The 26735-nt window shown below is 49.3% G+C and overlaps 1 protein-coding gene across 11 annotated transcripts in view; it reads right to left on the bottom strand.

The window, feature by feature from the left end:
* Positions 1-26735, bottom strand: part of LOC134966324 (zinc finger protein 569-like) — a 144158-nt gene that overhangs the window by 86899 nt on the left and 30524 nt on the right. For all 11 annotated transcript variants that reach the window (XM_063942971.1, XM_063942973.1, XM_063942976.1 and 8 more), the window contains 3 exons: positions 24126-24252; positions 5057-5164; positions 3908-4003 (listed from right to left, as the gene is read on the bottom strand). In XM_063942971.1, coding sequence (XP_063799041.1) covers positions 3908-4003; positions 5057-5164; positions 24126-24252 — 331 coding nt within the window. The remainder of the gene's footprint in view (positions 1-3907; positions 4004-5056; positions 5165-24125; positions 24253-26735) is intronic.

The following is a 26735-nucleotide window of genomic DNA, read 5'->3' as shown; positions in this document are numbered from 1 at the left end:
TAGGCCAAACCTAGCCCCGTCCTCCGGCTGTCCAGGGAAGCACCTAACGTCTCCAAGCTCTGCCTTCCGCCAGCTACCGGTAGAGGCCTAGCAAGTGGCTAGTGGGGATTCGTCAACACCACACAGGTGTGGTAAGGCAGTGCGTCGGCACATACAGAGCAGAACCGTGGTTCCAAACGCCACGGCAGGTTAGGAGTTTGGTGGTGGCAGCAAAAACCCGCCCACAACGCAGTGGGTGGAGTCAGTAACAGGCGGTTACTGACGGTAAGCGGGAATCCCCTATGTGGTCAGGCCTCGTGTGACTTGACCTTCCATTCTGTGCGCAGTCGACGGGACGCGAAAGCGGCGAGTGCTTCCGTACGGTACCGTCCTGTCACAACAAGCATTCTGTATTTTTCTGGGTTCACGACAATCAGAATTAGCATGGTCTGTTATTGTAATGAGATTTTTGTCAGGTCAGGCGAGAGAGAGGGCACCGATGAGCGAACCAAAGTAGGGGAAGTCGAGACCTTGGGGAGAAGGAAGTGAGGAGGACCGAGTACTCAGAAGTACGTGAGGACTTGAGTGTCTACAGCTGGGAAGACCTAGGCTGAAGAAGACTGGATACTGAGATAACTACGACTTGGAAACAGACTGCAGAAGACTGGAAACTAGAATAACTGTGGCTAGAAAACATGGACTGCTTAAGACTAGGAACTGAATAGCTGTATAGGAAGCTGATGGAGCCACTAGCGGCACTGGACTACCAAGTAAACTTACCCAGTAGGTGGGTGGTCTGCAGGGAGCAGCAGCGGCCCCACCCTCCGACTTGGAGTGCAGCAGAGAGAACAGTGAGGCACTGATGAAATGAGCAAGGATCATGGGGAATTCAGCGAACAAAAGTGAATACAGGATCACCTGCTGGAGCTGAGACACTTGAATATGAACAGCAACTTAAAGCACTGGCAGCGATGACGCGAAGCCTTTTAAAGGAAATGAGTAGCAAGGACTGGCTGAGAAACCTAGGTGAGCTGCCACTGGCAATAAGTGCATGGTTTGGTCTCCAATATGGCGGCGCCCTGTTTTACAGACACACAAGGGAGCGCCCACCTGTTCCCACCATCCCGGAGCTCCAGAGCACCAGCCGCCTCAGTCAGCTTGCCCCTGCCTCCCCCAAAAACTAAGACTAGGCCACCCGCCGTCGCAGCACCAGGACCGGCAGTTACCGAGACCCTGTGCCGCTGGTGAGTCCCTGGACCCTGACAATTTTTAGATTCAATTTGGCATTTAGGCCTAGTAGCAGACCACAGGTGGACAGCAGCTCATTAATCAACGTGTGCTGCTTGAGTCTGAAAGTTGTGTCTGAAACGTGCACCACGGATCGCTAAGTGAAAGACTTAAGGGTCCATATTAAGTATCCCCTGAAAGTATGTAAGAGGGACCGCAGCAGGCATTTCCGATAATGTACCTGCTGCGATCTCTCCATTCACGCCGGCAGTTGCATCCTCCATTGGTTTCTATGGGGGATGTGAGGTTGCCAGATTTACCACTTTCCGGAATGTCAAGCATTCCAGAGATTGGCCCCCGCAGCTACTGCACCCGCTGTAGTCTATGGGCTACACACTGCAAATGTAGTTATAGAGGGTTCCACTGGAATCCTTCACGTGAATGGCTGTTGTGCATGTGCACAGTCAGCAGGACGGCACATGTGCAGGAAAATGGACAGGTCTCTGAGCACATCGCAGGGATGGACGCTGTTCCTGTGGATCCCCAATGATACATTCCGCCATTATAATCACATATTGCAATGCGATCCTGAGCACTAATATCGGACCCAGATAGCATTGAATATGTGAGTAATGATAAATAGGCCCCTTAAAGAGATATTCTCTCACAATCTTCCACAAAAGCACATAAAGACAAAGTTATTGATAGATGCAGATCCTAAAACAAAGAATATCCTTCTGATGAAGCCACTGAACCTATTGGAAGGCTGGGAAATGCGTTAAGGGTTCGTGTACACCGTACCAGCTGTTAACAGACCGTGGCTTTGCCGCTTCGGATAAGGGACTTAGGGGTACATTAACTAAGCAGTGATAAGAGCGGAGAAGTGAGCAAGTGGAGATATTTCCCCATCAACCAATCAGCAGCTCTGTATCATTTTATAATATGCAAATTATAGATGTTACTTCAGTACTGATTGGTTGATGGGGCAACTTCTCCACTGGCTCACTTCTCCACACTTATCACTGCTTAGTAAATGTCCCCCTTAGATACTGTGGAGTAGGCTGCAAGAATAGGTATAAGTACCAGCAGTCAGGAGGCACCAGGCCATAGCACGGTATTTTAGACCTGCCTAAATACCCACTTGGGAAATATCACCATAAGCACGCAATTAATCAGCACTAAACATGCACTGCCTGGCCAGAAGTGCAACATGCAGGACGTGAATATGAATGGTTTTTATATCTATATCTGGAGGCTGTAGTACTGCAATCTAGGAGCTGCAAGTATATATTTAAAGCAAACTGCTTCCTAGATGAAATGTTACTAACAACTTGCCACTGACTCTAGAATTGCTTCCAACTGTGCTACAATGTCCAGATATTGAATTACTGGATTGTTTTAATGTTTTTCTTATTACTGTGTTAACCGGCCGGTACTAGATTGTTAATTTATCTAATATTTAATATTAAAAAATGTTTAAAAAAAAAAAAAAAACCTGTCTTGAGCGCCCTGTTCTTTGTTCTTTTTTTTTCCATACAGATGCAGATCCTGTCTACTGAAATTCTTGAAAATGTAAATGCTGGAAATGCATATAAATGCAGTACCTTCAGATTGTTTTCAAATTGTGCAATGTTATAGTATGTTCTGTAATTATTCTTTGAGGTTTTATATTGAACGCTTGAAACTGTGATTTTGTATACCTTCTTTAAATAGGATCGTATAGGGATCCCAATACTTGGGATGCCGACAGCGGCATTCCGACACCTACTTGGAAAGTATGCGATACCTAATCCCCAAACCTCCTACCCCTAATCTTCCCTACATGCAGCCTAGCTCTAACCCCTCTCACAGCCTAACCTTAACCCTCCCCAGTGGTGCCTAAACTGAACCCTGCCTCCCCCACAACCTAACCCTAATCATCTGCAGTGGTACCTAAAGCTTACCACCCCCCCCCCCTTCCCCCCCCCGCGCCCGTAGCCTAAACTTAACCCTTTCCCACGGCCTGACCCTAAGCAGCCCGTATACTTACATTCGGGATCCTGGCATTTGGGATTCTGTGGCAATTTGCATCCATGTCGGCACCCCAGCGTCTGTGTTCCAAACAGTGTTGGGAAACCCGACCTGTCGGAATGCATGCTGATCGGCGACTTCAGCCGCGATCAGCGTGCATTGTCGGAAGCGGGGCCAAACCCGACAGGTTTTAGCCCAGTTTCCGACAAACTCAATCCGACTTGAAAACAAGTCGGATTGAGGTGAGGAGACGGGGAGCAGTGCGGCGGGTTACGGGGATCGGGGATGAGAGGTACCTTGACGGCCGGCCAGGCACCTCTCTCCCCGCAGCGCCTCTCCCAGCCGCCACAGACATCACCCTCTGCCGGCCGCCGCTGGAAGCTCCCACCTCCGCATGCAGCCATCCAGCTACCCCAGCCACCCACAGCAACCCAGCTCCCCACGCCGCTGCTGTCAGCACACCCGGCAGCCGCTGACAGCAGCAGCAGGACAGGACCCCGGGTACGGCCAAATCAGACCGTCAGATTTGGCCGTCCATTGAATAGGGGTTGTCGGTTCGATTCCGACAACTGCATGTCGGAATGGACCCGACTCTTTTTGAATATACCCCTAAATGTATGAGGACACATCTGTATGAGAAAAGTAAATAAACAGCAAAGTGGGGAAACACTAAGCAGCATACAAAACTCACATCTTGGTGCACTGTCTGCAGAATTCTCTTCATTACAGCATAAATCTTCATCATGTTTGATTCTGAGTATGATATCCGGACTAAGAACTGAAGAGCCTAATATAGCAAAAGCACAACATGTTTATACAAAAGTTATCAGCTATATATATGTGCTCAACTACTGTTAAAATCACTAATCCGGCCTCTGTATATGAATACGTTATTTCACACTGTGCATTTTGGCAAAGCAAGTCAGCAACATGTCATTCTCTCTGCTGATGTGCAAAGAAGAACCTCCTACCTAACATAACAACCTGCTGCAGTGCAATAACAGACATGATAGACTTACAGACAAATGTAGCCACGGTCATCATGGCTGAGAAGCCGTCCCATGGGCACTCCCGGGGGGGCCCAGGGGCACACGCGCATTACTACACCGGGCTGTGACTCTTTCCGCATTATGTAATGTTAATGGGCACGGGTGCAACTAAGACGCATGCACATCACGGCAAATGAGTTGCACCCATGCCTAGTCGCAGCCATGATGACCATGGCTACATCTGTAAGCATAAACACTACCTTTGTATACCAGCCAATGGTCCCTGTATAATGTCTGGAAACCAAAGCATTTGGCTACCAACTGTTAAAGTGATCCTGCATAGTGTTTAACATAGACTGTGGTGCATCAAGAGCAGTTTCTATTGCTTCTACCTAGATTCCTATTTTTGCAATGTTTTCCCTTGTTTTAATGTTATGGCTGATCGGCATACAGTATATACTGTACATTAGTAACTACTATCAGGTCAATTACATGCACATGTGTCTAAATTTACATCCAAATAGATGGACACCAGATATACAGTAATGCTTGATTGTGTAAAAGTAATAGTGTAACAAACAAATGTCACACAGGGGTCTGAATTTCTAAATGACCATATACAATATAAGCAGGTGCTTGTGAGTGATCCAGTAGTCAGGAGCTGGGCCTTAAATAACTGCATATGGTTCTCGGAGAATCTGCCGCAACAGTTATGACAAGCACTTAGATACTGCTATACAGTATTTACATCTGGGGTTGAAACTTTTAGGTAGGTGTACAGAAACAAACCAGACATAACTGCAGCAGAAAGTCACTTGGAAGCTGTACACACTTCAAGGAACAATTCTTACTAGTAGAAGGAAAATGGATGCCTTTTCTATCCTCCTCCTGGCTGCTGATATATGGCTCACAGTCCCGTCTAATCCTGCACAGTACATTAGGATGAAGTATTGTGTAACCTTCGGAGAGAAAAAGACCTTCAAATCGTTTTACATAAAAATAATGTTCCAACACGTTAAGCAAGGATTCAATGTAATCAGGTCATTATAGTATTCACTATTATCAGGCCATTACAGAATTCACTATAATCAGGCCATTATAGTATTCACTATTATCTGGCCATGATAGGTGCAGTTGCATTGAAGATACATAACACGTAAAACAAGCATCCAAGTTGCATGGTAGCTCCCACTTAAGAAATGCAGACACAGTAATAATAAGATTTTACTTACCGGTAAATCTATTTCTCGTAGTCCGTAGTGGATGCTGGGGACTCCGTAAGGACCATGGGGAATAGACGGGCTCCGCAGGAGACAGGGCACTTTAAGAAAGAATTAGGAATACTGGTGTGCACTGGCTCCTCCCTCTATGCCCCTCCTCCAGACCTCAGTTAAGGAAACTGTGCCCGGAAGAGCTGACAGTACAAGGAAAGGATTTTGGAATCCAGGGTAAGACTCATACCAGCCACACCAATCACACCGTATAACTTGTGATAAACTTACCCAGTTAACAGTATGAACAACAGAGCACCAGATAACCTGATGCAACCATAACATAACCCTTATTTAAGCAATAACTATATACAAGCATCGCAGAAGAAGTCCATACTTGGGACGGGCGCCCAGCATCCACTACGGACTACGAGAAATAGATTTACCGGTAAGTAAAATCTTATTTTCTCTAACGTCCTAGAGGATGCTGGGACTCCGTAAGGACCATGGGGATCATACCAAAGCTCCCAAACGGGCGGGAGAGTGCGGATGACTCTGCAGCACCGAATGAGCAAACACAAGGTCCTCCTCAGCCAGGGTATCAAACTTGTGGAATGGGCTTTTACTGATTTTGGAGGCGGCAATTCAGCCGCAGAATGAGCCTGCTGAATCGTGTTACAGATCCAGCGAGCAATAGTTTGCTTTGAAGCAGGAGCACCCAGCTTGTTGGATGCATACAGGATAAACAGCAACTCAGTTTTCCTGACTCCAGACGTTCTGGCTACATAAACCTTCAAAGCCCTGACTACATCTAGTAACTTGGCATCCTCCAAGTCCCGAGTAGCCGCAGGCACCACAATAGGTTGGTTCAAATGAAAAGCTGACACCACTTTTGACAGAAATTGCAGACGAGTCCGTAATTCTGCCCTGTCCATATGGAAAACCAGATAGGGGCTTTTATGTGACAAAGCCGCCAATTCTGACACACGCCTAGCCAAAGCTATGGCCAAAAGCATGACCACCTTCCACATGAGAAATTTTAACTTCACTGTTTTAAGTGGCTCAAACCATGTGATTTCAGGAAACTCAACACCACGTTAAGATCCCAAGGTGCCACTGGGGGCACAAAAGGGGGCTGAATATGCAGCACTCCCTTTACAAACGTCTGAACTTCAGGAAGAGAAGCTAGTTCCTTTTGAAAGAAAATGGATAGGGCTGAAATCTGGACCTTAATGGACCCCAATTTTAAGCCCAAAGTCACTACCGACTGTAGGAAGTGAAGGAAACGGCCCAGCTGGAATTCCTATGTAGGGGCATTCCTGGCCTCACACCAAGCAACATATTTTCGCCATATACGGTGATAATGTTTAGCAGTCACGTCCTTCCTAGCCTTTATTAGCGTAGGAATAACCTCATCCGGAATGCCTTTTTCTGCTAGGATCCGGCGTTCAACCGCCATGCCGTCAAACGCAGCCGCGGTAAGTCTTGGAACAGACAGGGCCCCTGTTGCAACAGATCCTGTCTGAGAGGCAGAGGCCATGGGTCCTCTGTGAGCATTTCTTGCAGTTCCGGATACCAAGTCCTTCTTGGCCAATCCGGAACAATGAGTATTGTTCTCACTCCTCTTTTTCTTACGATTCTCAGCACCTTGGGTATGAGAGGAAGAGGAGGAAACACATAAACCGTATGGAACACCCACGGTGTCACTAGTGCGTCCACAGCTATCGCCTGAGGGTCTCTTGACCTGGCGCAATAAATTTGTAGCTTTTTGTTGAGGCGGGATGCCATCATGTCCACCTGTGGCAGTTCCCAACGACTTGTAATCTGTGTGAAGACTTCTGGATGAAGTCCCCACTCTCCCGGGTGGAGGTCGTGCCTGCTGAGGAAGTCTGCTTCCCAGTTGTCCACTCCCGGAATGAACACTGCTGACAGTGCTTTTGCGTGATTCTCCGCCCAGCGAAGAATTCTGGTGGCTTCCGCCATCGCCACCCTGCTCCTTGTACCGCCTTGGCGGTTTACATGAGCCACTGCGGTGATGTTGTCTGACTGAATCAGCACTGGTTGGTTTCGAAGCAGAGGCTCCGCTTGACTTAGGGCGTTGTATATGGCCCTTAGTTCTAGGATATTGATGTGTAGACAAGTCTCCTGACTTGACCATAGACCCTGGAAATTTCTTCCCTGTGTGACTGCCCCCCCACCCTCGGAGGCTTGCATCCGTGGTCACCAGGACCCAGTCCTGAATGCCGAACCTGCGACCCTCGAGAAGGTGAGCACTCTGCAGCCACCACAGAAGAGATACCCTGGCCCTGGGGGAAAGGGTGATCAGCCGCTGCATCTGAAGATGCGATCCGGACCACTTGTCCAACAGATTCCACTGAAAAGTTCTCGCATGGAACCTGCCGAAGGTAATGGCTTCGTATGACGCCACCATCTTTCCCAGGACTCGCGTGCATTGATGCACCGACACCTTTTTTGGTTTTAAGAGGTCTCTGACCAGAGTCACAAGCTCCTGAGCCTTCTCCGTCGGGAGAAAAACCCTCTTCTGGTCTGTGTCCAGAATCATGCCCAGGAAGGGCAGACGCGTCGTAGGAATCAGCTGCGACTTTGGAATATTCAGAATCCAGCCGTGCTGTTGCAACACTTCCCGAGAGTGTGCTACGCTGATCAGCAACTGCTCTCTGGACCTCGCCTTTATGAGGAGATCGTCCAAGTATGGGATAATTGTGACTCCTTGCTTTCGCAGTGTCATGACTGAGGTTTTGTGAACCCGGTGTTAGTGAAGTCTGTGCGGGCGACTGGAGGATTATATGAATACTACCACTGACCTGGTTTGGGAGTGTTGTGGACTCGGGGTTTCTTCTGGTGACTGGGAAGAGGAACCGCAGCAGAGATGGCCGAATCTAGGTTCTCCTCATGCAGGATTAGGTCGGCAGACAGGAGGCACGCTGAAGGTCTCCTGAAAGACAGAACTGGAAAGGCGCTGAAGAATCAGTGAAGATACCAGGTACAACTGCGCTAAAGTGCACTGGGTGCTTGGAGACACTGAGATGCTAGGAGGCGCGGAGGCGCTTGGAGACACTGAGGTACTAGGAGGCACGGAAGTGCTTGGACGCACTGAGGTGCTTGGAGGTACTGGGGTGCGTATAGACATTGGGGTGCGTAGAGACACTGGGGTGCCGGAAGCACGGAGGTACTGAGGCACGGAGGTACTGAGGCACGGAGGTGCTGAGGCACGAGATGCTGGAGGCACGAGGTGCTGAGGCACAGGGGTGCTGGAGGCACGAGGTGCTGGAGGCACGGAGATGCTGGAGGCATGGAGATGCTGGAGGCACGGAGGTGCTGAGGCACGGGGTGCTGAAAGCACGGAGGTACTGGAGGCACGAGGTGCTGAGTCACGGAGATGCTGGAAGCACGGAGGTGCTGAGGCACGGGATACTGGAGGCACGAGGTGCTGGAGGCACGGAGATGCTGGAAGCACGAGGTGCTGAGGCACGGGGTGCTGGAGGCACAGAGGTGCAGAGGCTCGGAGGTGCAGAGGCTCGGAGGTGCAGAGGCTCGGAGGTGCAGAGGCTCGGAGGTGCAGAGGCTCGGAGATTCTGAGGCACGGAGATTCTGAGGCACGGAGGTACTGGAGGCACGAGGTGCTGAGGCACGAGGTGCTGAAAGCACGGAGGTACTGGAGGCACGAGGTGCTGAAAGCACGGAGGTGCTGAGGCACGGAGATACTGAGGCACGGAGGTGCAGAGGCACGGAGGCCACAGGGATATGGGAGCTCTGGAGATCACAACTTTAGGGAGCTCAGCATTAAGGCTCACACATAGCTGTGTGTGACACGAGGAACTGGCCCAGTTTCTAACTCAGTCTCCCAACTTATACTTCCTGGTCCTTGGTGATTGGAGAGCAGGATTAGGTGATGCAGAGTCTCAGACTGGCAGAGGATTGGACAACTCTGGTTCAGGTGAACAGTCACTGTCATGTGACTACTCTAGACTAGGCTGTGATGTAGAATGAGGCCTAGTAGGCCGAGAGAACACTGAAGCCTGAACTTCAGATTACTGAATTCAGCCTCACACAGGAGATCCCCACAGGTGGAGCTAATTAACTATTACCTTTCAGGGAACTCAGGAAAACTCATAGTGCTGACAAGCTGTTTAACTCAATGAGTAAAAGACACAGGATCCGGGACAGATGGCAGGGGTAAGTCACCAAATATGAAACCTACAGTCAGGATTGTGATAGTATCCCCCTCTTCAAGGGTGGACTCCGGACACCCATCTTGAATCTTAGAGGAACTTGAGAAGTTCATACAGAAGAATTTAGGACCTTCGTTGATGCCTCTTCTTCTTAAGGGAACATTTGGTTTTGACCAAGGACAGCGGAATCTCCTGTAAAGAAAAACCTTCCTTAGAAGACATGGGGCCTCCCATGAAAGGAGTAGCATCATGAACTGGATCAAATTCAGAGTCTGAGTCCAAGTCTAATGGAAGATATGAATCTCCCTTAGATACACAGTTTGCAGATGAAAAGGAGGTGCACTGGAGTTTTAAATTCTCTGGGCTAGGAGAGACTCCTACATGAGTAATTTTAATGGTCGGATTCTTACCGAAGGAGATTCTGAGATTATCCCTGGGAGGACAGCCCAAACTTCCTTCTGCATTCCCTTTAGAGCGTGATTCTTTTACCAAGTCAGATTCCAAAGGTTTAGGACTAAATTCTTTAACTACAGCGTTACTAAAAGTCTGTAAGTCATGGAACACAGGATCATTACTCTCAAAGAGCATGTTGGCCCACTCCAAAGCTCTTCCTCTGAATGCCAGGAACAGATATCGAGTAACGTTGGAAGGAGTTACTGCACCTGAAGGATCAGACTCCATCAGAGAGAGAAATTTTTCAACCAGAGCGGCATATTGCAAAAAATCTCCATCAAAGTAAATAGGTGGTAAACCATCAGACGAAAACTTAGAGGCTGGAACTGGAGAAATCTTTGGCTGGACGAGTAGTACTGGATTGGATCCGAGGATACTTGAATTGGCTGGAGCCAAAGGATACTGACCAGGCTGGTCCTGGAGTATCGCTGGACCGGATGGAACCGGGACGGACTGACCAGGCTGGGCCTGGAGTATTGCTGGACCGGCTGGAACCGGGACTGACTGACCAGGCTGGACCTGGAGTATTGCTGGACCGGCTGGAACCGGGACGGACTGACCAGGCTGGACCTGGAGTATTGCTGGACCGGCTGGAACCGGGACGGACTGACCAGGCAGAGCCTGGAGTATTGCTGGACCAGCTGGAACCGGGACGGACTGACCAGGCTGGGCCTGGAGTATTGCTGGACCGGCTGGAACCGGGACGGACTGACCAGGCTGGGCCTGGAGTATTGCTGGACCGGTTGGAACCGGGACGGACTGACCAGGCTGGGCCTGGAGTATTGCTGGACCGGCTGGAACCGGGACGGACTGACCAGGCTGGGCCTGGAGTATTGCTGGACCGGCAGGAGCCCCCTCTTCACGGGGCTGGGCTGAGGCAGGAGCCCCCTCTTCACGGGGCTGGGCTGAGGCAAGAGCCCCCACTTCACGGGGCTGGGCTGAGGCAAGAGCCCCCACTTCACGGGGCTGGGCTGAGGCAAGAGCCCCCACTTCACGGGGCTGGGCTGAGGCAAGAGCCCCCACTTCACGGGGCTGGGCTGAGGCACTCTGTAGACTCTCTGGAGCTGGACCCTCTGAACCCCTCTCTGGGGCTGAAGACACGGACGCCCCTCCTTGGGCTGAAGACACGGACGCCCCTCCTTGGGCTGAAGACACGGACGCCCCTCCTTGGGCTGAAGACACGGACGCCCCTCCTTGGGCTGAAGACACGGACGCCCCTCCCTGGGCTAAAGACACGGACGCCCCTCCTTGGGCTAAAGACACGGACGCCCCTCCTTGGGCTAAAGACACGGACGCCCCTCCTTGGGCTAAAGACACGGACTCCTCTGTGACTCTAAATGGCTTGAATATTCTTCTCTGGACACCCAACTTGGGATAAGGTCTTTTAATCACCGGACCCCAGTCATAAATTTGAGTCTCTTTCAGAGTAGCCATCTTGATACCCCTGTCAGCAGTAGCAGGATCGGCTACTGTGGATGACTTGTAGACATGAGCACTGTGATACTGAGATTTGTCACCATTCCCTGGCTTACGAAGAATGCAGTCTTTAACAAAATGACTGGAATTTCCACAGTAAAGACAGAGGTGTAGCTCCTTACGCCGCTGACGTTCAGCTTCAGAGAGTTTGGGCCGTGGATAGCTCTGATGAACAACTTTTCCTTGCACAGAGGAAGAGACTCTATTAACTGGATGGGACAAAACAGGATCAACAACGTTGGTAGTATCCCTGAAGAGATCAGGCATCACAGAAAGAATACTAGACAAAAGTTCTTGTAACTGTAATAACATCTGGAAGAAAATCTGCAGTTGGTCAGGAGTCTTAGTGCAGAACGTCAGAGAATCTCTGGAGAAAGAATTCCGCTGCAGACACTGTGCTAATTGATGCTGAGTCGACTCCAGACCTTCCAAGCGTCCTGCAATATTGCTTAGGAGGTCCTGCGTCAGACAAACACTTTCGGCCGGGTCCATGTGGCCAGTTCCTACTGTCATGACTGAGGTTTTGTGAACCCGCTGTTAGTGAAGTCTGTGCGGGCGACTGGAGGATTATATGAATACTACCACTGACCTGGTTTGGGAGTGTTGTGGACTCGGGGTTTCTTCTGGTGACTGGGAAGAGGAACCGCAGCAGAGATGGCCGAATCTAGGTTCTCCTCATGCAGGATTAGGTCGGCAGACAGGAGGCACGCTGAAGGTCTCCTGAAAGACAGAACTGGAAAGGCGCTGATGAATCAGTGAAGATACCAGGTACAACTGCGCTAAAGTGCACTGGGTGCTTGGAAACACTGAGATGCTAGGAGGCGCGGAGGCGCTTGGAGACACTGAGGTACTAGGAGGCACGGAAGTGCTTGGACGCACTGAGGTGCTTGGAGGTACTGGGGTGCGTAGAGACACTGGGGTGCGTAGAGACACTGGGGTGCGTAGAGACACTGGGGTGCCGGAAGCACGGAGGTGCTGAGGCACGGAGGTACTGAGGCACGGAGGTGCTGGAGGCACGAGGTGCTGGAGGCACGAGGTGCTGAGGCACAGGGGTGCTGGAGGCACGAGGTGCTGGAGGCACGGAGATGCTGGAGGCACGGAGGTGCTGAGGCACGGGGTGCTGAAAGCACGGAGGTACTGGAGGCACGAGGTGCTGAGTCACGGAGATGCTGGAAGCACGGAGGTGCTGAGGCACGGGATACTGGAGGCACGAGGTGCTGGAGGCACGGAGATGCTGGAAGCACGAGGTGCTGAGGCACGGGGTGCTGGAGGCACAGAGATGCAGAGGCTCGGAGGTGCAGAGGCTCGGAGGTGCAGAGGCTCGGAGGTGCAGAGGCGCGGAGGTGCAGAGGCGCGGAGGTGCAGAGGCACGGAGATTCTGAGGCACGGAGATTCTGAGGCACGGAGGTACTGGAGGCACGGAGGTGCTGAGGCACGAGGTGCTGAAAGCACGGAGGTGCTGAAGCACGGAGGTACTGGAGGCACGAGGTGCTGAAAGCACGGAGGTGCTGAGGCACGGAGATACTGAGGCACGGAGGTGCAGAGGCACGGAGGCCACAGGGATATGGGAGCTCTGGAGATCACAACTTTAGGGAGCTCAGCATTAAGGCTCACACATAGCTGTTTGTGACACGAGGAACTGGCCCAGTTTCTAACTCAGTCTCCCAACTTATACTTCCTGGTCCTTGGTGATTGGAGAGCAGGATTAGGTGATGCAGAGAGTCTCAGACTGGCAGAGGATTGGACAACTCTGGTTCTGGTGAACAGTCACTGTCATGTGACTACTCTAGACTAGGCTGTGATGTAGAATGAGGCCTAGTAGGCCGAGAGAACACTGAAGCCTGAACTTCAGATTACTGAATTCAGCCTCACACAGGAGATCCCCACAGGTGGAGCTAATTAACTATTACCTTTCAGGGAACTCAGGAAAACTCATAGTGCTGACAAGCTGTTTAACTCAGTGAGTAAAAGACACAGGATCCGGGACAGATGGCAGGGGTAAGTCACCAAATATGAAACCTACAGTCAGGATTGTGACACGCAGAAGCACCATCATTTCTGCCATTACCTTGGTAAATATTCTCGGTGCCGTGGACAGACCAAACGGCAACGTCTGGAATTGGTAATGACAGTCCTGTACCACAAATCTGAGGTACTCCTGATGAGGGGGATAAATGGGGACATGCAGGTAAGCATCCTTTATGTCCAGAGACACCATAAAATCCCCCTCTTCCAGGCTTGCAATGACCGCTCTGAGCGATTCCATCTTGAACTTGAACCTTTTCAGGTAAATGTTCAGGGATTTTAAATTCAATATGGGTCTGACCGAACCGTCCGGTTTCGGTACCACAAACATTGTGGAATAGTAACCCCTTCCCTGTTGAAGGAGGGGAACCTTTACCACCACCTGCTGGAGATATAATTTGTGAATTGCCGCTAACACTATTTCCCTCTCTATGGGGGAAGCTGGCAGGGCCGATTTGAGGTAACGGTGAGGGGGCATCACTTCGAATTCCAGCTTGTATCCCTGAGACACAATCTGTATAGCCCAGGGATCCATCCGTGAGCGAACCCACTGGTGGCTGAAATTTCGGAGACGTGCCCACACCGATCCTGGCTCCACCTGTGGAGCCCCAGCGTCATGCGGTGGATTTAGTGGAAGCCGGGGAGGACTTCTGTTCCTGGGAACTAGCTGTATTGTGCAGCTTCTTTCCTCTACCCCTGCCTCTGGCAAGAAAGGACGCACCTCGGACTTTCTTGCCTCTATGTGATCGAAAGGACTGCATCTGGTAATATGGTGCTTTCTTAGGCTGTGAGGGGATATATGGCAAAAAATTTTACTTCCTAGCCGTAGCTGTGGAAACTAGGTCCGAGAGACATTCCCCAAACAATTCCTCACCCTTATAAGGTAAAACCTCCATGTGCCTTTTTGAGTCGGCATCACCTGTCCATTGCCGAGTCCACAGGACCCTTCTGGCAGAAATCAACATTGCATTTATTCTAGAGCCCAGTAGGCTAATGTCTCTCTGGGCATCTCTCATATATAGGACAGCATCTTTTATATGCCCCAGGGTCAGTAATATAGTATCCTTGTCCAAGGTATCAAGTTCCTCAGATAAAGTATCTGTCCATGCTGCTACAGCACTACACATCCAGGCCGACGCAATTGCCGGCCTTAGTATGGTACCTGAATGTGTATAAACGGACTTCGGGATACCTTCCTGCTTTCTATCCGCAGGATCTTTTAGGGTGGCCGTATCCTGTGACGGCAGGGCTACCTTCTTAGATAAGCGTGTCAAAGCTTTGTCTACCCTAGGGGAGGATTCCCAGCGTAACCTATCCACTGGCGGGAAAGGATACGCCACAAGCAACCATTTGGAAATCTGCATTTTTCTATCTGGAGATTCCCAAGCTTTTTCACAAAACTCATTTAACTCATGTGAAGGGGGAAAGGTCACCTCATGCCTTTTTTCCCCAAACATATAAACCCTCTTGTCAGGGACTGGGTTTTCCTCTGAGATGTGCAATACATCCTTCATTGCTGTAATCATGTAGCGGATGGCTTTAGCCATTTTAGGCTGCAACTTTGCATCATCGCCATCGACACTGGAGTCAGAATCCGTGTCGATATCTGTGTCAACAATTTGGGATAGTGGGCGCTTCTGAGACCCTGATGGCCTCTGCGCTGTAGGATCAGGTATGGGTTGAGACCCTGACTGTCCCAAGGCTTCAGTTTTATCCAACCTTTTATGCAAGGAAGTAACATTATCATTTAAAACCTTCCACATATCCATCCAATCGGGCGTCGGTGGCGATCCCACATTCATTTGGACCTGCTCTGCTTCCACATAGGCTTCCTCGTCAAACATGCCGACACAAGCGTACCGACACACCACACACACAGGGGATGCTCTATTTGAGGACAGAACCCCCACAAGGCCTTTTGGAGAGACAGAGAGAGAGTATGCCAGCACACACCCCAGCGCTATATGACCCAGGAATTACACAGTAACTTAGTGTTCACCCAGTAGCTGCTGTATATACTGATTTTGCGCTAAATTTATGTGCCCCCCCCCCTCTTTTTTCTCTCTTTCTACCGTGAATCTGCAGGGGAGAGCCTGGGGAGCTTCCTCTCAGCGGAGCTGTAGAGAGAAAATGGCGCTGGTGAGTGCTGAGGTAGAAGCCCCGCCCACTCAGCGGCGGGCTTCTGTCCCGCGATTTTGTGTAAAATAATGGCGGGGGCTCATGCACATATACAGTGCCCAACTGTATATATGCCACTTTGCCAAGAGGTCTCTAATTGCTGCCCAGGGTGCCCCCCCCCCCCCTGCGCCCTGCACCCTACAGTGACCGGAGTGTGTGGGTTTAATGTGGGAGCAATGGCGCACAGCTGCAGTGCTGTGCGCTACCTCATATGAAGACTGGAGTCTTCTGCCGCCGCTTTTAACGTCTTCTTGCTTCTCATGCCGGCTTCTGGCTCTGCGAGGGGGACAGTGGCGCGGCTCTGGGATCGGACGACCAAGGGTGCGTTCCTGTGTTCGATCCCTCTGGAGCTAATGGTGTCCAGTAGCCTAAGAAGCATTACCTATCCGCAGTTAGTAGGACTGCTTCTCTCCCCTCAGTCCCACGTAGCAGAGAGTCTGTTGCCAGCAGATCTCTCTGAAAATAAAAAAAATCCTAACAAAATACTTTCTATTTAGCAAGCTCAGGAGAGCTCACTAAGGTGCACCCAGCTCGTCCGGGCACAGATTCAAACTGAGGTCTGGAGGAGGGACATAGAGGGAGGAGCCAGTGCACACCAGTATTCCTAATTCTTTCTTAAAGTGCCCTGTCTCCTGCGGAGCCCGTCTATTCCCCATGGTCCTTACGGAGTCCCCAGCATCCACTAGGACGTTAGAGAAAAAATAAAATAAAGTATATTTTTCATACAAAAAGATCTTTCTTGGAAACTAATAACCTCAGGCTCATTAACACTATGAGCAGGATGTACTAAAGGAAAAATGCAGTAAAACCCCCGAAAACGGGGGTTTTACTGCATTTTCAAATGTACAAAGACCCTACAGCCGCGTTTTCGTCGTCCAGGGTATCGCCATCTCTGGACGGCGATACCCTATACAAGCCTATGGGCTTCTTATCGCCGACCGCCGCAACCCGCCACAGACGCCCAACCCCCCCCCCAGCATACCTTCCTCCAAGGCTGCCTTGGTACTGGAAGGTAGTCTCCTCCTCCCCCTAGCAACGCAGCATGAGGTCCTTCCGGCTGCAGGGGGGAGGAGGAGGCGCCGGGGGCAGCCTGCTGCTGCTTCATGGCGTGCAGGCATTGTGGAGACCCCTTGAGGTGACAGAGACCCACCGCAGACCACCTCACAGGTATCACGGGGGGCCTCCGTTGCCGCATTGAGATATTGATTGCATATGTTAGTACATATGCGATCAACATCGCTGCGATAAGCGGCGATGTATCTTAATACATCCCGCCCTATATCTTCTAAATTGAAAACCTGCATATTGGAAAGTATTATTGGTCACACACAGGCACACTGCCGACTAGTAGAGAAGGGTGGTGGTAATGATAAGTCGCTGGATTACAGAATATCTTCATCTTGCAAATACATTCGTCTTGCAAAAAAAAAAAAAAAAAAAAAACACATCTTCTAAGGGACAGTATGTTGTGTCCAAGACATTTTCATAAACTTGTTATGCAATTATACAGAAAAAGTAACTATTGTGCATGCTGAATAAATAATTCCTCTACATAAGATATTGGCATTATGCAGTCCACAGTGAAAGTTTTATGGATTACTACATCACTACTAGGCTTGCAGAGGTTAGTAAAGTACACATTTTGCCTACACCCAGACAAGACAGGCATTTGTAATCATAAGAATTTTCATGTCTGTCTGCACTGAATCTATGCAAACTCATTGGCTGCAATCTACTGGTTCAGCTAACAAAATTGCTACAGATGTGTACTCATACGCTACTGCTGCAGTCACACCAAACATCCTTTCCCTGGTCCCATGCGACTAGGCTTGCGCCAAAAATCTTTTTTGTGTCTTTTCACTAGATGCGTATTATGCAACAAAGCTGCTTTACGAGACTGCACTGATTAATTTGATATGTGACACCTGTATGTTTATGTTCGACTGGGTCTGAATCTATATACGAGATGCTACAATGCAGTGGACGCAGTTTTTTCACACCAAGTTCAGTTGTGCTTCATATACAGTTTCAGACTCAGTTGTACACAGATAAACAGGTGTCACATAATCAGTACAGTCTCATAGGGGGGTCATTCAAAGTTGATCGCTAGCTGCCGTTGTTTGCAGCGCAGCGATCAGGCTAAAAATCAGCATTTCTGCGCATGCATCGCAATGCGCACGCGCGACGTATGGGTACAAAAGCTTTTGTGGTTTTGCACAGGTTCTAGCAACGTTTTCATTCGCACTGGCGGCCGCAAGAGGATTGACAGGAAAGGGGCGTTTCTGGGTGTCAACTGACAGTTTTCAGGGAGTGCTTAGAAAACCGCAGGCGTGCCAGGGAAAACGCAGGCGTGGCTGGGCGAATGCTGAGCAGGTGTGTGATGTGAAAAGCCAACCCTCCAACGTTAGAATCAACGCACACGAAGAGCAAGTTCTGGGTTGATCTTGTTTTGCACAAAATGTTTTTGCAGGCGCTCTGCTGCACAGGAGTTCGCACTTCTGCAAAGCGAAAATACACTCCCCAGTGGGCGATGACAATGCGTTTGCACGGCTGCTAAAAACTGCTAGCGAGCGATCAACTCAGAATGACCCCCATAAATAAGATTTTAAACCTACCGGTAAATCTTTTTCTCGTAGTCCGTAGAGGATGCTGGGACTCCGTAAGGACCATGGGGATAGACGGGCTCCGCAGGAGACATGGGCACTTTAAGAAAGACTTTGGATCTGGGTGTGCACTGGCTCCTCCCTCTATGCCCCTCCTCCAGACCTCAGTTAGAGAAACTGTGCCCAGAGGAGACGGACAGTACGAGGAAAGGATTTTTGTTAATACAAGGGCAAGATTCATACCAGCCACACCAATCACACCGTATAACTTGTGATATACTAACCAGTTAACAGTATGAAAACAACATAGCATCAGTCCAAGACCGATGAAAACTATAACATAACCCTTATGTAAGCAAAACTATATACAAGTCTTGCAGAAGAAGTCCGCACTTGGGACGGGCGCCCAGCATCCTCTACGGACTACAAGAAAAAGATTTACCGGTAGGTTTAAAATCTTATTTTCTCTAACGTCCTAGAGGATGCTGGGACTCCGTAAGGACCATGGGGATTATACCAAAGCTCCCAAATGGGCGGGAGAGTGCGGATGACTCTGCAGCACCGATTGAGCAAACAGGAGGTCCTCCTCAGCCAGGGTATCAAACTTATAGAACTTTGCAAAGGTGTTTGACCCCCGACCAAGTAGCAGCTCAGCACAGCTGTAGTGCCGAGACCCCTCGGGCAGCCGCCCAAGATGAGCCCACCTTCCTAGTGGAATGGGCCTTAACCGATTTTGGTAACGGCAATCCTGCCGTAGAATGCGCCTGCTGAATCGTGTTACAGATCCAGCGAGCAATAGTCTGCTTTGAAGCAGGGCCGCCAACCTTGTTGGCTGCATACAAGACAAACAGTGCTTCTGTTTTTCTGATCCTAGCCGTTCTGGCCACGTCAATTTTCAATGCCCTGACCACATCAAGGGACTCGGAATCCTCCAAGTCACGTGAAGCCACAGGCACGACAATAGGTTGGTTCATATGAAAGGATAAGACCACCTTAGGTAGGAATTGAGGACGGGTCCGCAATTCCGCTCTATCCATATGGAAAACCAGATAGGGGCTTGTTATAAAGCCGCTAATTCCGAACCTCGCCTAGCCGAAGCCAAGGCTAACATGACCACCTTCCAAGTGAGATATTTCAACTCCACTGTTCTAAGTGGTTCAAACCAATGTGACTTAAGGAAACTTAACACCACGTTAAGGTCCCAAGGCGCCACCGGAGGTACAAAAGGAGGCTGAATATGCAGTACTCCCTTCACAAAAGTCTGTACTTCAGGTAGAGAGGCCAATTCCTTTTGAAAGAAAATGGATAAGGCCGAAATCTGAACTTTAATGGAGCCTAATTTTAGGCCCAAATTCACTCCAGTTTGTAGGAAGTGAAGAAAACGGCCTAGATGGAATTCTTTCGTAGGAGCATTTCTGGCCTCACACCAAGAAACATATTTTCGCCATATTCGGTGATAATGTTTAGATGTCACGTCCTGCCTAGCCATTATTAGCGTAGGAATGACCTCATCCGGAATACCTTTTTCCGCTAGGATCCGGCGTTCAACCGCCATGCCGTCAAACGCAGCCGCAGTAAGTCTTGGAACAGACAGGGACCCCGTTGCAACAGGTCCTGTCTTAGAGGAAGAGGCCACGGATCTTCTGTGAGCATTTGCTGCAGATCCGGATACCAGGCCGTTCGTGGCCAATCCGGAACAATGATTATTGTTCTCACTCCTCTTTTTCTTATTATTCTCAACACCTTGGGTATGAGAGGAAGAGGAGGGAATACATAGACCGACTGGAACACCCACAGTGTCACTAGGGCGTCCACAGCTACCGCCTGAGGATCTCTTGACCTGGCGCAAATCCTTTGTAGCTTTTTGTTGAGACGGGACGCAATCATGTCTATTTGGGACTTGCAATCTGTGCGAAGACTTCCTGATGAAGTCCCCACTCTCACGGATGTAGGTCGTGTCTGCTGAGGGAGTCTGCTTCCCAGTTGTCCACTCCCGGAATGAACACTGCTGACAGTGCGCTTACATGATTCTCCGCCCAACGAAGAATTCTGGTGGCTTCCGCCATCGCCACTCAGCTCCTTGTGCCGCCCTGGCGGTTTACATGAGCTACTGCGGTGACGTTGTCTGACAGGATCAGAACTGGTCGGTCGCGAAGTAAGGTCTCCGCTTGACGTAGGGCGTTGTATATGGCCCTTAGTTCCAGGATGTTGATGTGAAGACAAGTCTCTTGACTTGACCAAAGGCCTTGGAAATTTCTTCCCTGTGTGACTGCTCCCCAACCTCGGAGGCTCGCGTCCATGGTCACCAGTTTCCGATCCTGAATGCCGAACCTGCGGCCCTCTAGAAGGTGAGCACTCTGCAGCCACCACAGGAGAGATACCCTGGCCTTGGGGGACAGGGTGATCCGCTGATGCAATTGCAGATGTGACCCGGACCATTTGTCCAATAGGTCCCATTGGAAAGTCCTTGCATGGAACCTGCCGAAGGGAATGGCTTCGTACGTTGCCACCATTTTTCCCAGGACTTGCGTGCAATGATGCACTGACACTTGTTTTGGCTTCAACAGGTTCTTGACTAGAGTCATGAGTTCCTGAGCTTTTTCTATTGGAAGAAAAACCCTTTTCTGGTCTGTATCCAGAATCATGCCCAAGAAGGTCAGACGAGTCGTAGGAACCAACTGTGACTTCGGGATATTGAGAATCCAGCCGTGTTTCTGTAACACCTTCAGTGAAAGTGACACGCTGTTCAACAACTGCTCTTTTGATCTCGCCCTTATTAGGAGATCATCCAAGTATGGGATAATTGTGACTCCTTGCTTGCGTAGGAGCACCATCATTTCCGCCAATTACCCTGAAATTGGTAATGACAATACTGTACCGTAATTCTCAGGTACGCCTGATGGGGTGGATAAATGGGAACATGAAGGTATGCAGCCTTTATGTCTAGATACACCATAAAATCCCCCCCTTCCAGGCTGGCGATGATCGTTCAGAGTGATTGCACCTTGAAATTGAACCTTTTCAAGTATAGGTTCAGAGATTTTGATTTTAAAATAGGTCTGACCGAACCGTCCGGTTTCGGGACTACAGCCAAGGTTGAGTAATATCCCCTTCCTTGTTGAAGGAGGGGAACCTTGAGCACCACCTGTTAGAGATACAATGTGTGAATTGTATTTAATATTATCTCCCTTTCTGGGGGAGAAGCCGGTAGGGCCGATAAGGAAAACCGGCGAGGAGGCACCTCTTCGAATTCCAGCTTGTAACCCTGAGAAACAATTTCTATTGCCCAGGGATCCACCTGTGAGGGAACTCAGATGTGGCTGAAGAGTCGAAGACGTGCTCCCACTGGGGCGGACTCCCTTAGCGGAGCCCCAGCATCATGCGGTGGATTTAGTAGAGGCCGGGGAGGACTTCTGTTCCTGGGAACTAGCTGTGCCCTGCGCCCTTACCTCTGGTAAGAAAGGACGCTCCTCATACTTTCTTGTTTTTCTGCGATCGAAAGGACTGCATTTGATAATGTCGTGCTTTCTTAGGCTGTGAGGGAATATAAGGCAAAAGATCAGATTTACCAGCTATAGCTGTGGAGACCAGGTCCGAGAGCCCTTCTCCACCCAATTCCTCACCCTTGTAAGGTAAAACCTCCATATGCCTCTTTTAGTCGGCATCACCTGTCCATTGCATGTTCCACAGGACACCTCTAGCAGAAATCGACATAGCGTTGACTCTAGAACCCAGTAGACCAATGTCTCTTTGAGCATGTCTTATATATAAGACAGCATCTTTTATATATCCTAGGGTCAATAACATGGTATCCTTATCTAAGGTTTCAATCTCCGCTGATAAAGGTATCTGTCCACGCTGCTACAGCGCTATAAATCCCTGCCGACACAATCGCCAGTCTGAGTAGTGTACCAGAATGTGTGTAAATGGACTTCAAAGTACTTTTCTGCATGCTATCTGCAGGATCCCTGAGGGTAGCTGTATCTTGGTATGTCAGCGCTACCTTTTGGGTAAACGTGTCAACGCCTTGTCCACCTTAGGGGAGGATTCCCATCGTATCCTGGCCCTAGCAGGGAAAGGATACGCCATGAGAATTCTTTTTGGAAACTGCAGTTTCTTGTCTGGAGATTCCCGCTCTTTTTCACACAATTAATTGGTTCATGAGAGGGGGGGAAATGTTATCTCAGCTTTCTTCCCCTTAAACATGTGTACCCTCGTGTCAGGGATAGATGGGTCATCAGTGATATGCAAAACATCTTTTATTACAATAATCATATATTGAATACTTTTCTGCCAGTTTTGGCTGTAACTTTGCATCATCGTAGTCGACACTGGAGTCAGACTCAGTGTCGGTATCAGTGTCTATTATTTTGGATAGTGGGTGTTTTGAGACTCTGAAGGTCCCTGCGACATAGGGACAGACATGGGTAGATTCCCTGTCTGTTCTCTAATCTTTTGTGCAATAAATTTACCTCGGCACTTAATTCCACATATCCAGTCAGGTGTCGGCGTTGTCGACGGAGACACCACACACACACATTTGCTCCATCTCCTCCTTAGAAGAGCCTTTTACCTCAGACATGTCGACACACACATACCGACACACCACACACTCAGGGAATCCTCTTATCTGAAGACAGTTCCCCCACAAGGCCCTTTGGAGAGACAGAGAGAGAGTATGCCAGCACACACCCAGCGCCAATACCCCAGGAAAAACGCACAATGTGTTTACCCAGTAGCGCTGTAATACTATTATATGCTGCCAATTATGTGCCCCCCCCCTCTTCTCTGAAACCCCCTTTCACCGTGGATAAGCAGGGGAGAGTCCGCGGAGCTTCCTCTCAGCTGTGCTGTGGAGAAAATGGCGCTGGCGAGTGCTGAGGGAGAAGCCCCGCCCCCTCGGCGGCGGGCTTCTGTCCCGCTTAAATATAATAAAAAACTGGCGGGGGCTCTTTATATATACAGTGCCTAGCTGTATATATATATATATATATATATATATCTCTTTTGCCAGAAATGAGGTTTATATTGCTGCCCAGGGCGCCCCCCCTGCGCCCTGCACCCTTACAGTGACTGCCGTGTGTGAGGTGTGTGGGAGCAATGGCGCACAGCTGCACTGCTGTGCGTTACCTCAGTGAAGATCATGAAGTCTTCTGCCGACTCTGAAGTCTTATTTTTCTTTTCATACTCACCCGGCTTCTATCTTCCGGCTCTGTGAGGAGGACGGCGGCGCGGCTCCGGGACGAACTCCAGGGTGAGACCTGTGTTCTGACCCTCTGGAGCTAATGGTGTCCAGTAGCCTAAGAAGCAGAGCCTTGAAACTCACAGAAGTAGGTCTGCTTCTCTCCCCTCAGTCCCTCGATGCAGGGAGTCTGTTGCCAGCAGGCTCCCTGAAAATAAAAAACCTCTCAAATATACTTTCTGTCAGGAAGCTCAGGAGAGCTCCCTGAAGTGCACCCATCTCCTCTGGGCACAGTATCAAACTGAGGTCTGGAGGAGGGGCATAGAGGGAGGAGCCAGTGCACACCCAGATCCAAAGTCTTTCTTAAAGTGCCCATGTCTCCTGCGGAGCCAGTCTATCCCCATGGTCCTTACGGAGTCCCAGCATCCTCCAGGACGTTAGAGAAAAGCGGTTTTGTTGCCCAATACTGCGATTTAGACGTACATTTGAGCAAAAAAGAAGCATGGTGTACTGAGGCTAGGTGTATGAGGACACATCTGTCTCTCTGCTGTAAGCGACATGCGCATTGAAATGTGTGAACGCTCAGATTTCAGAACTACCTAAAGAGAGTAATGCCGCATGAATGTCCCTCATAACATTGCTGTACTGCTCCTTCTGCCACAACTCTAAGAGGTTCCATTCTTCTTCAGAAAAGTACACAGCAACTTCATTAAAGATCACAGAGGTCTGAAATGACAGGTACAACAATTTGGGATTTCACAGAGAAACATTACTGGCATAAAACAAACCTTGTGCCTGATTCACAGTGTAGCAATTAGTTTAGTGTCACAGGTACAGTACTTTATGTTCTGCATATTTTAGAAGTAGAAATAAGATTGGGATTAAGACCTCATGGGGCCCTCGGCAACAAATCAGTTTGTACACCTTTCCCACCTGCCCAAAAAAAAAAAAAAGGAAACATACAAATACTGCATAAAAAGATCTGCCTAAAGTCATACATGCATTTGTACCATCAAGCCTAGACTACGGCAATGTCTTCTACCTGGGTCTCCCAGCAAATGAATTGCACTGCTTGCAGCTGGTACAAAGCGGGTGCAGCTTCCAGGCTATTAACCAACCAGCTCAGATTCAGGCTCATAACACACACACTCTACTCATTTGATGAATATGTTCCAAGATTAGTATTACAGATTTTCACAGCCCTACATGACCAGGGCCCCACCTGAAGCAGCTTCAAATCCCTTACTGCTCCTCTCAGTTACCGCGATCTGAAGATGAAGGACTATTAGCAGTACCTAGAATCTCCCTGAATTCCTTGGGGGGGGGTTCAAGCTTACAGCTTTGTGGCTCTGACTCTATTGAACTAACTGCCCTGAACAGTTCGAGAGGCATCCACTCTAGAAACCTTTAACCACTTGCCTGGAATGATCGCACCTGATGCGACCATACCAGCAAGTGCTTTATCTGACCTGGTAGCACAGGATGCGACCAGTCAGATAAACAGTGTTGGCAGCAGCAGGGAAAAGAAACTTACCTCCGCTGCTGCTCTCAGAGGGACCAGAAGGTCCCTCTGCCTCCCTGCACTCTGCCATGCTGCCAATCGGTCAGCATGGCATGACTCCCCCTTCCAGCGACAGCAGACAATAGCAGCCGCTGGGGAAGTGTAAAATGAACCCCCCCCAAACTAGAGATGAGCGGGTTCGGTTTCTCTGAATCCGAACCCGCCAGAACTTCATGTTTTTTTTCACGGGTCCGAGCGACTCGGATCTTCCCGCCTTGCTCGGTTAACCCGAGCGCGCCCGAACGTCATCATGACGCTGTCGGATTCTCGCGAGGCTCGGATTCTATCGCGAGACTCGGATTCTATATAAGGAGCCGCGCGTCGCCGCCATTTTCACACGTGCATTGAGATTGATAGGGAGAGGACGTGGCTGGCGTCCTCTCCGTTTAGAATAGATTAGAGAGACACTTGATTTACTAATTTTGGGGAGCATTAGGAGTACTCAGTACAGTGCAGAGTTTTGCTGATAGTGACCACCAGTTTTATTTATAATCCGTTCTCTGCCTGAAAAAAGCGATACACAGCACACAGTGACTCAGTCACATACCATATCTGTGTGCACTGCTCAGGCTCAGGCCAGTGTGCTGCATCATCTATATATATTATATATCTGTCTGACTGCTCAGCTCACACAGCTTATAATTGTGGGGGAGACTGGGGAGCACTACTGCAGTGCCAGTTATAGGTTATAGCAGGAGCCAGGAGTACATAATATTATATTAAAATTAAACAGTGCACACTTTTGCTGCAGGAGTGCCACTGCCAGTGTGACTAGTGACCAGTGACCTGACCACCAGTATATATAATATTAGTAGTATACTATCTCTTTATCAACCAGTCTATATTAGCAGCAGACACAGTACAGTGCGGTAGTTCACGGCTGTGGCTACCTCTGTGTCGGCACTCGGCAGCCCGTCCATAATTGTATATACCACCTAACCGTGGTTTTTTTTTCTTTCTTTATACATACATACTAGTTACGAGTATACTATCTCTTTATCAACCAGTCTATATATTAGCAGCAGACACAGTACAGTGCGGTAGTTCACGGCTGTGGCTACCTCTGTGTCGGCACTCGGCAGCCCGTCCATAATTGTATATACCACCTAACCGTGGTTTTTTTTTCTTTCTTTATACATACATACATACTAGTTACGAGTATACTATCTCTTTATCAACCAGTCTATATATTAGCAGCAGACACAGTACAGTGCGGTAGTTCACGGCTGTGGCTACCTCTGTGTCGGCACTCGGCAGCCCGTCCATAATTGTATATACCACCTAACCGTGGTTTTTTTTTCTTTCTTTATACATACATACTAGTTACGAGTATACTATCTCTTTATCAACCAGTCTATATATTAGCAGCAGACACAGTACAGTGCGGTAGTTCACGGCTGTGGCTACCTCTGTGTCGGCACTCGGCAGCCCGTCCATAATTGTATATACCACCTAACCGTGGTTTTTTTTTCTTTCTTTATACATACATACTAGTTACGAGTATACTATCTCTTTATCAACCAGTCTATATTAGCAGCAGACACAGTACAGTGCGGTAGTTCACGGCTGTGGCTACCTCTGTGTCGGCACTCGGCAGCCCGTCCATAATTGTATATACCACCTAACCGTGGTTTTTTTTTTTCTTTCT

Source organism: Pseudophryne corroboree, chromosome 10, assembly GCF_028390025.1.
Source record: "Pseudophryne corroboree isolate aPseCor3 chromosome 10, aPseCor3.hap2, whole genome shotgun sequence".
NCBI lineage: Eukaryota > Metazoa > Chordata > Amphibia > Anura > Myobatrachidae > Pseudophryne > Pseudophryne corroboree.
Note: the sequence above shows the minus strand (reverse complement) of the source record. Positions and strands in the feature narration are given on the sequence as shown.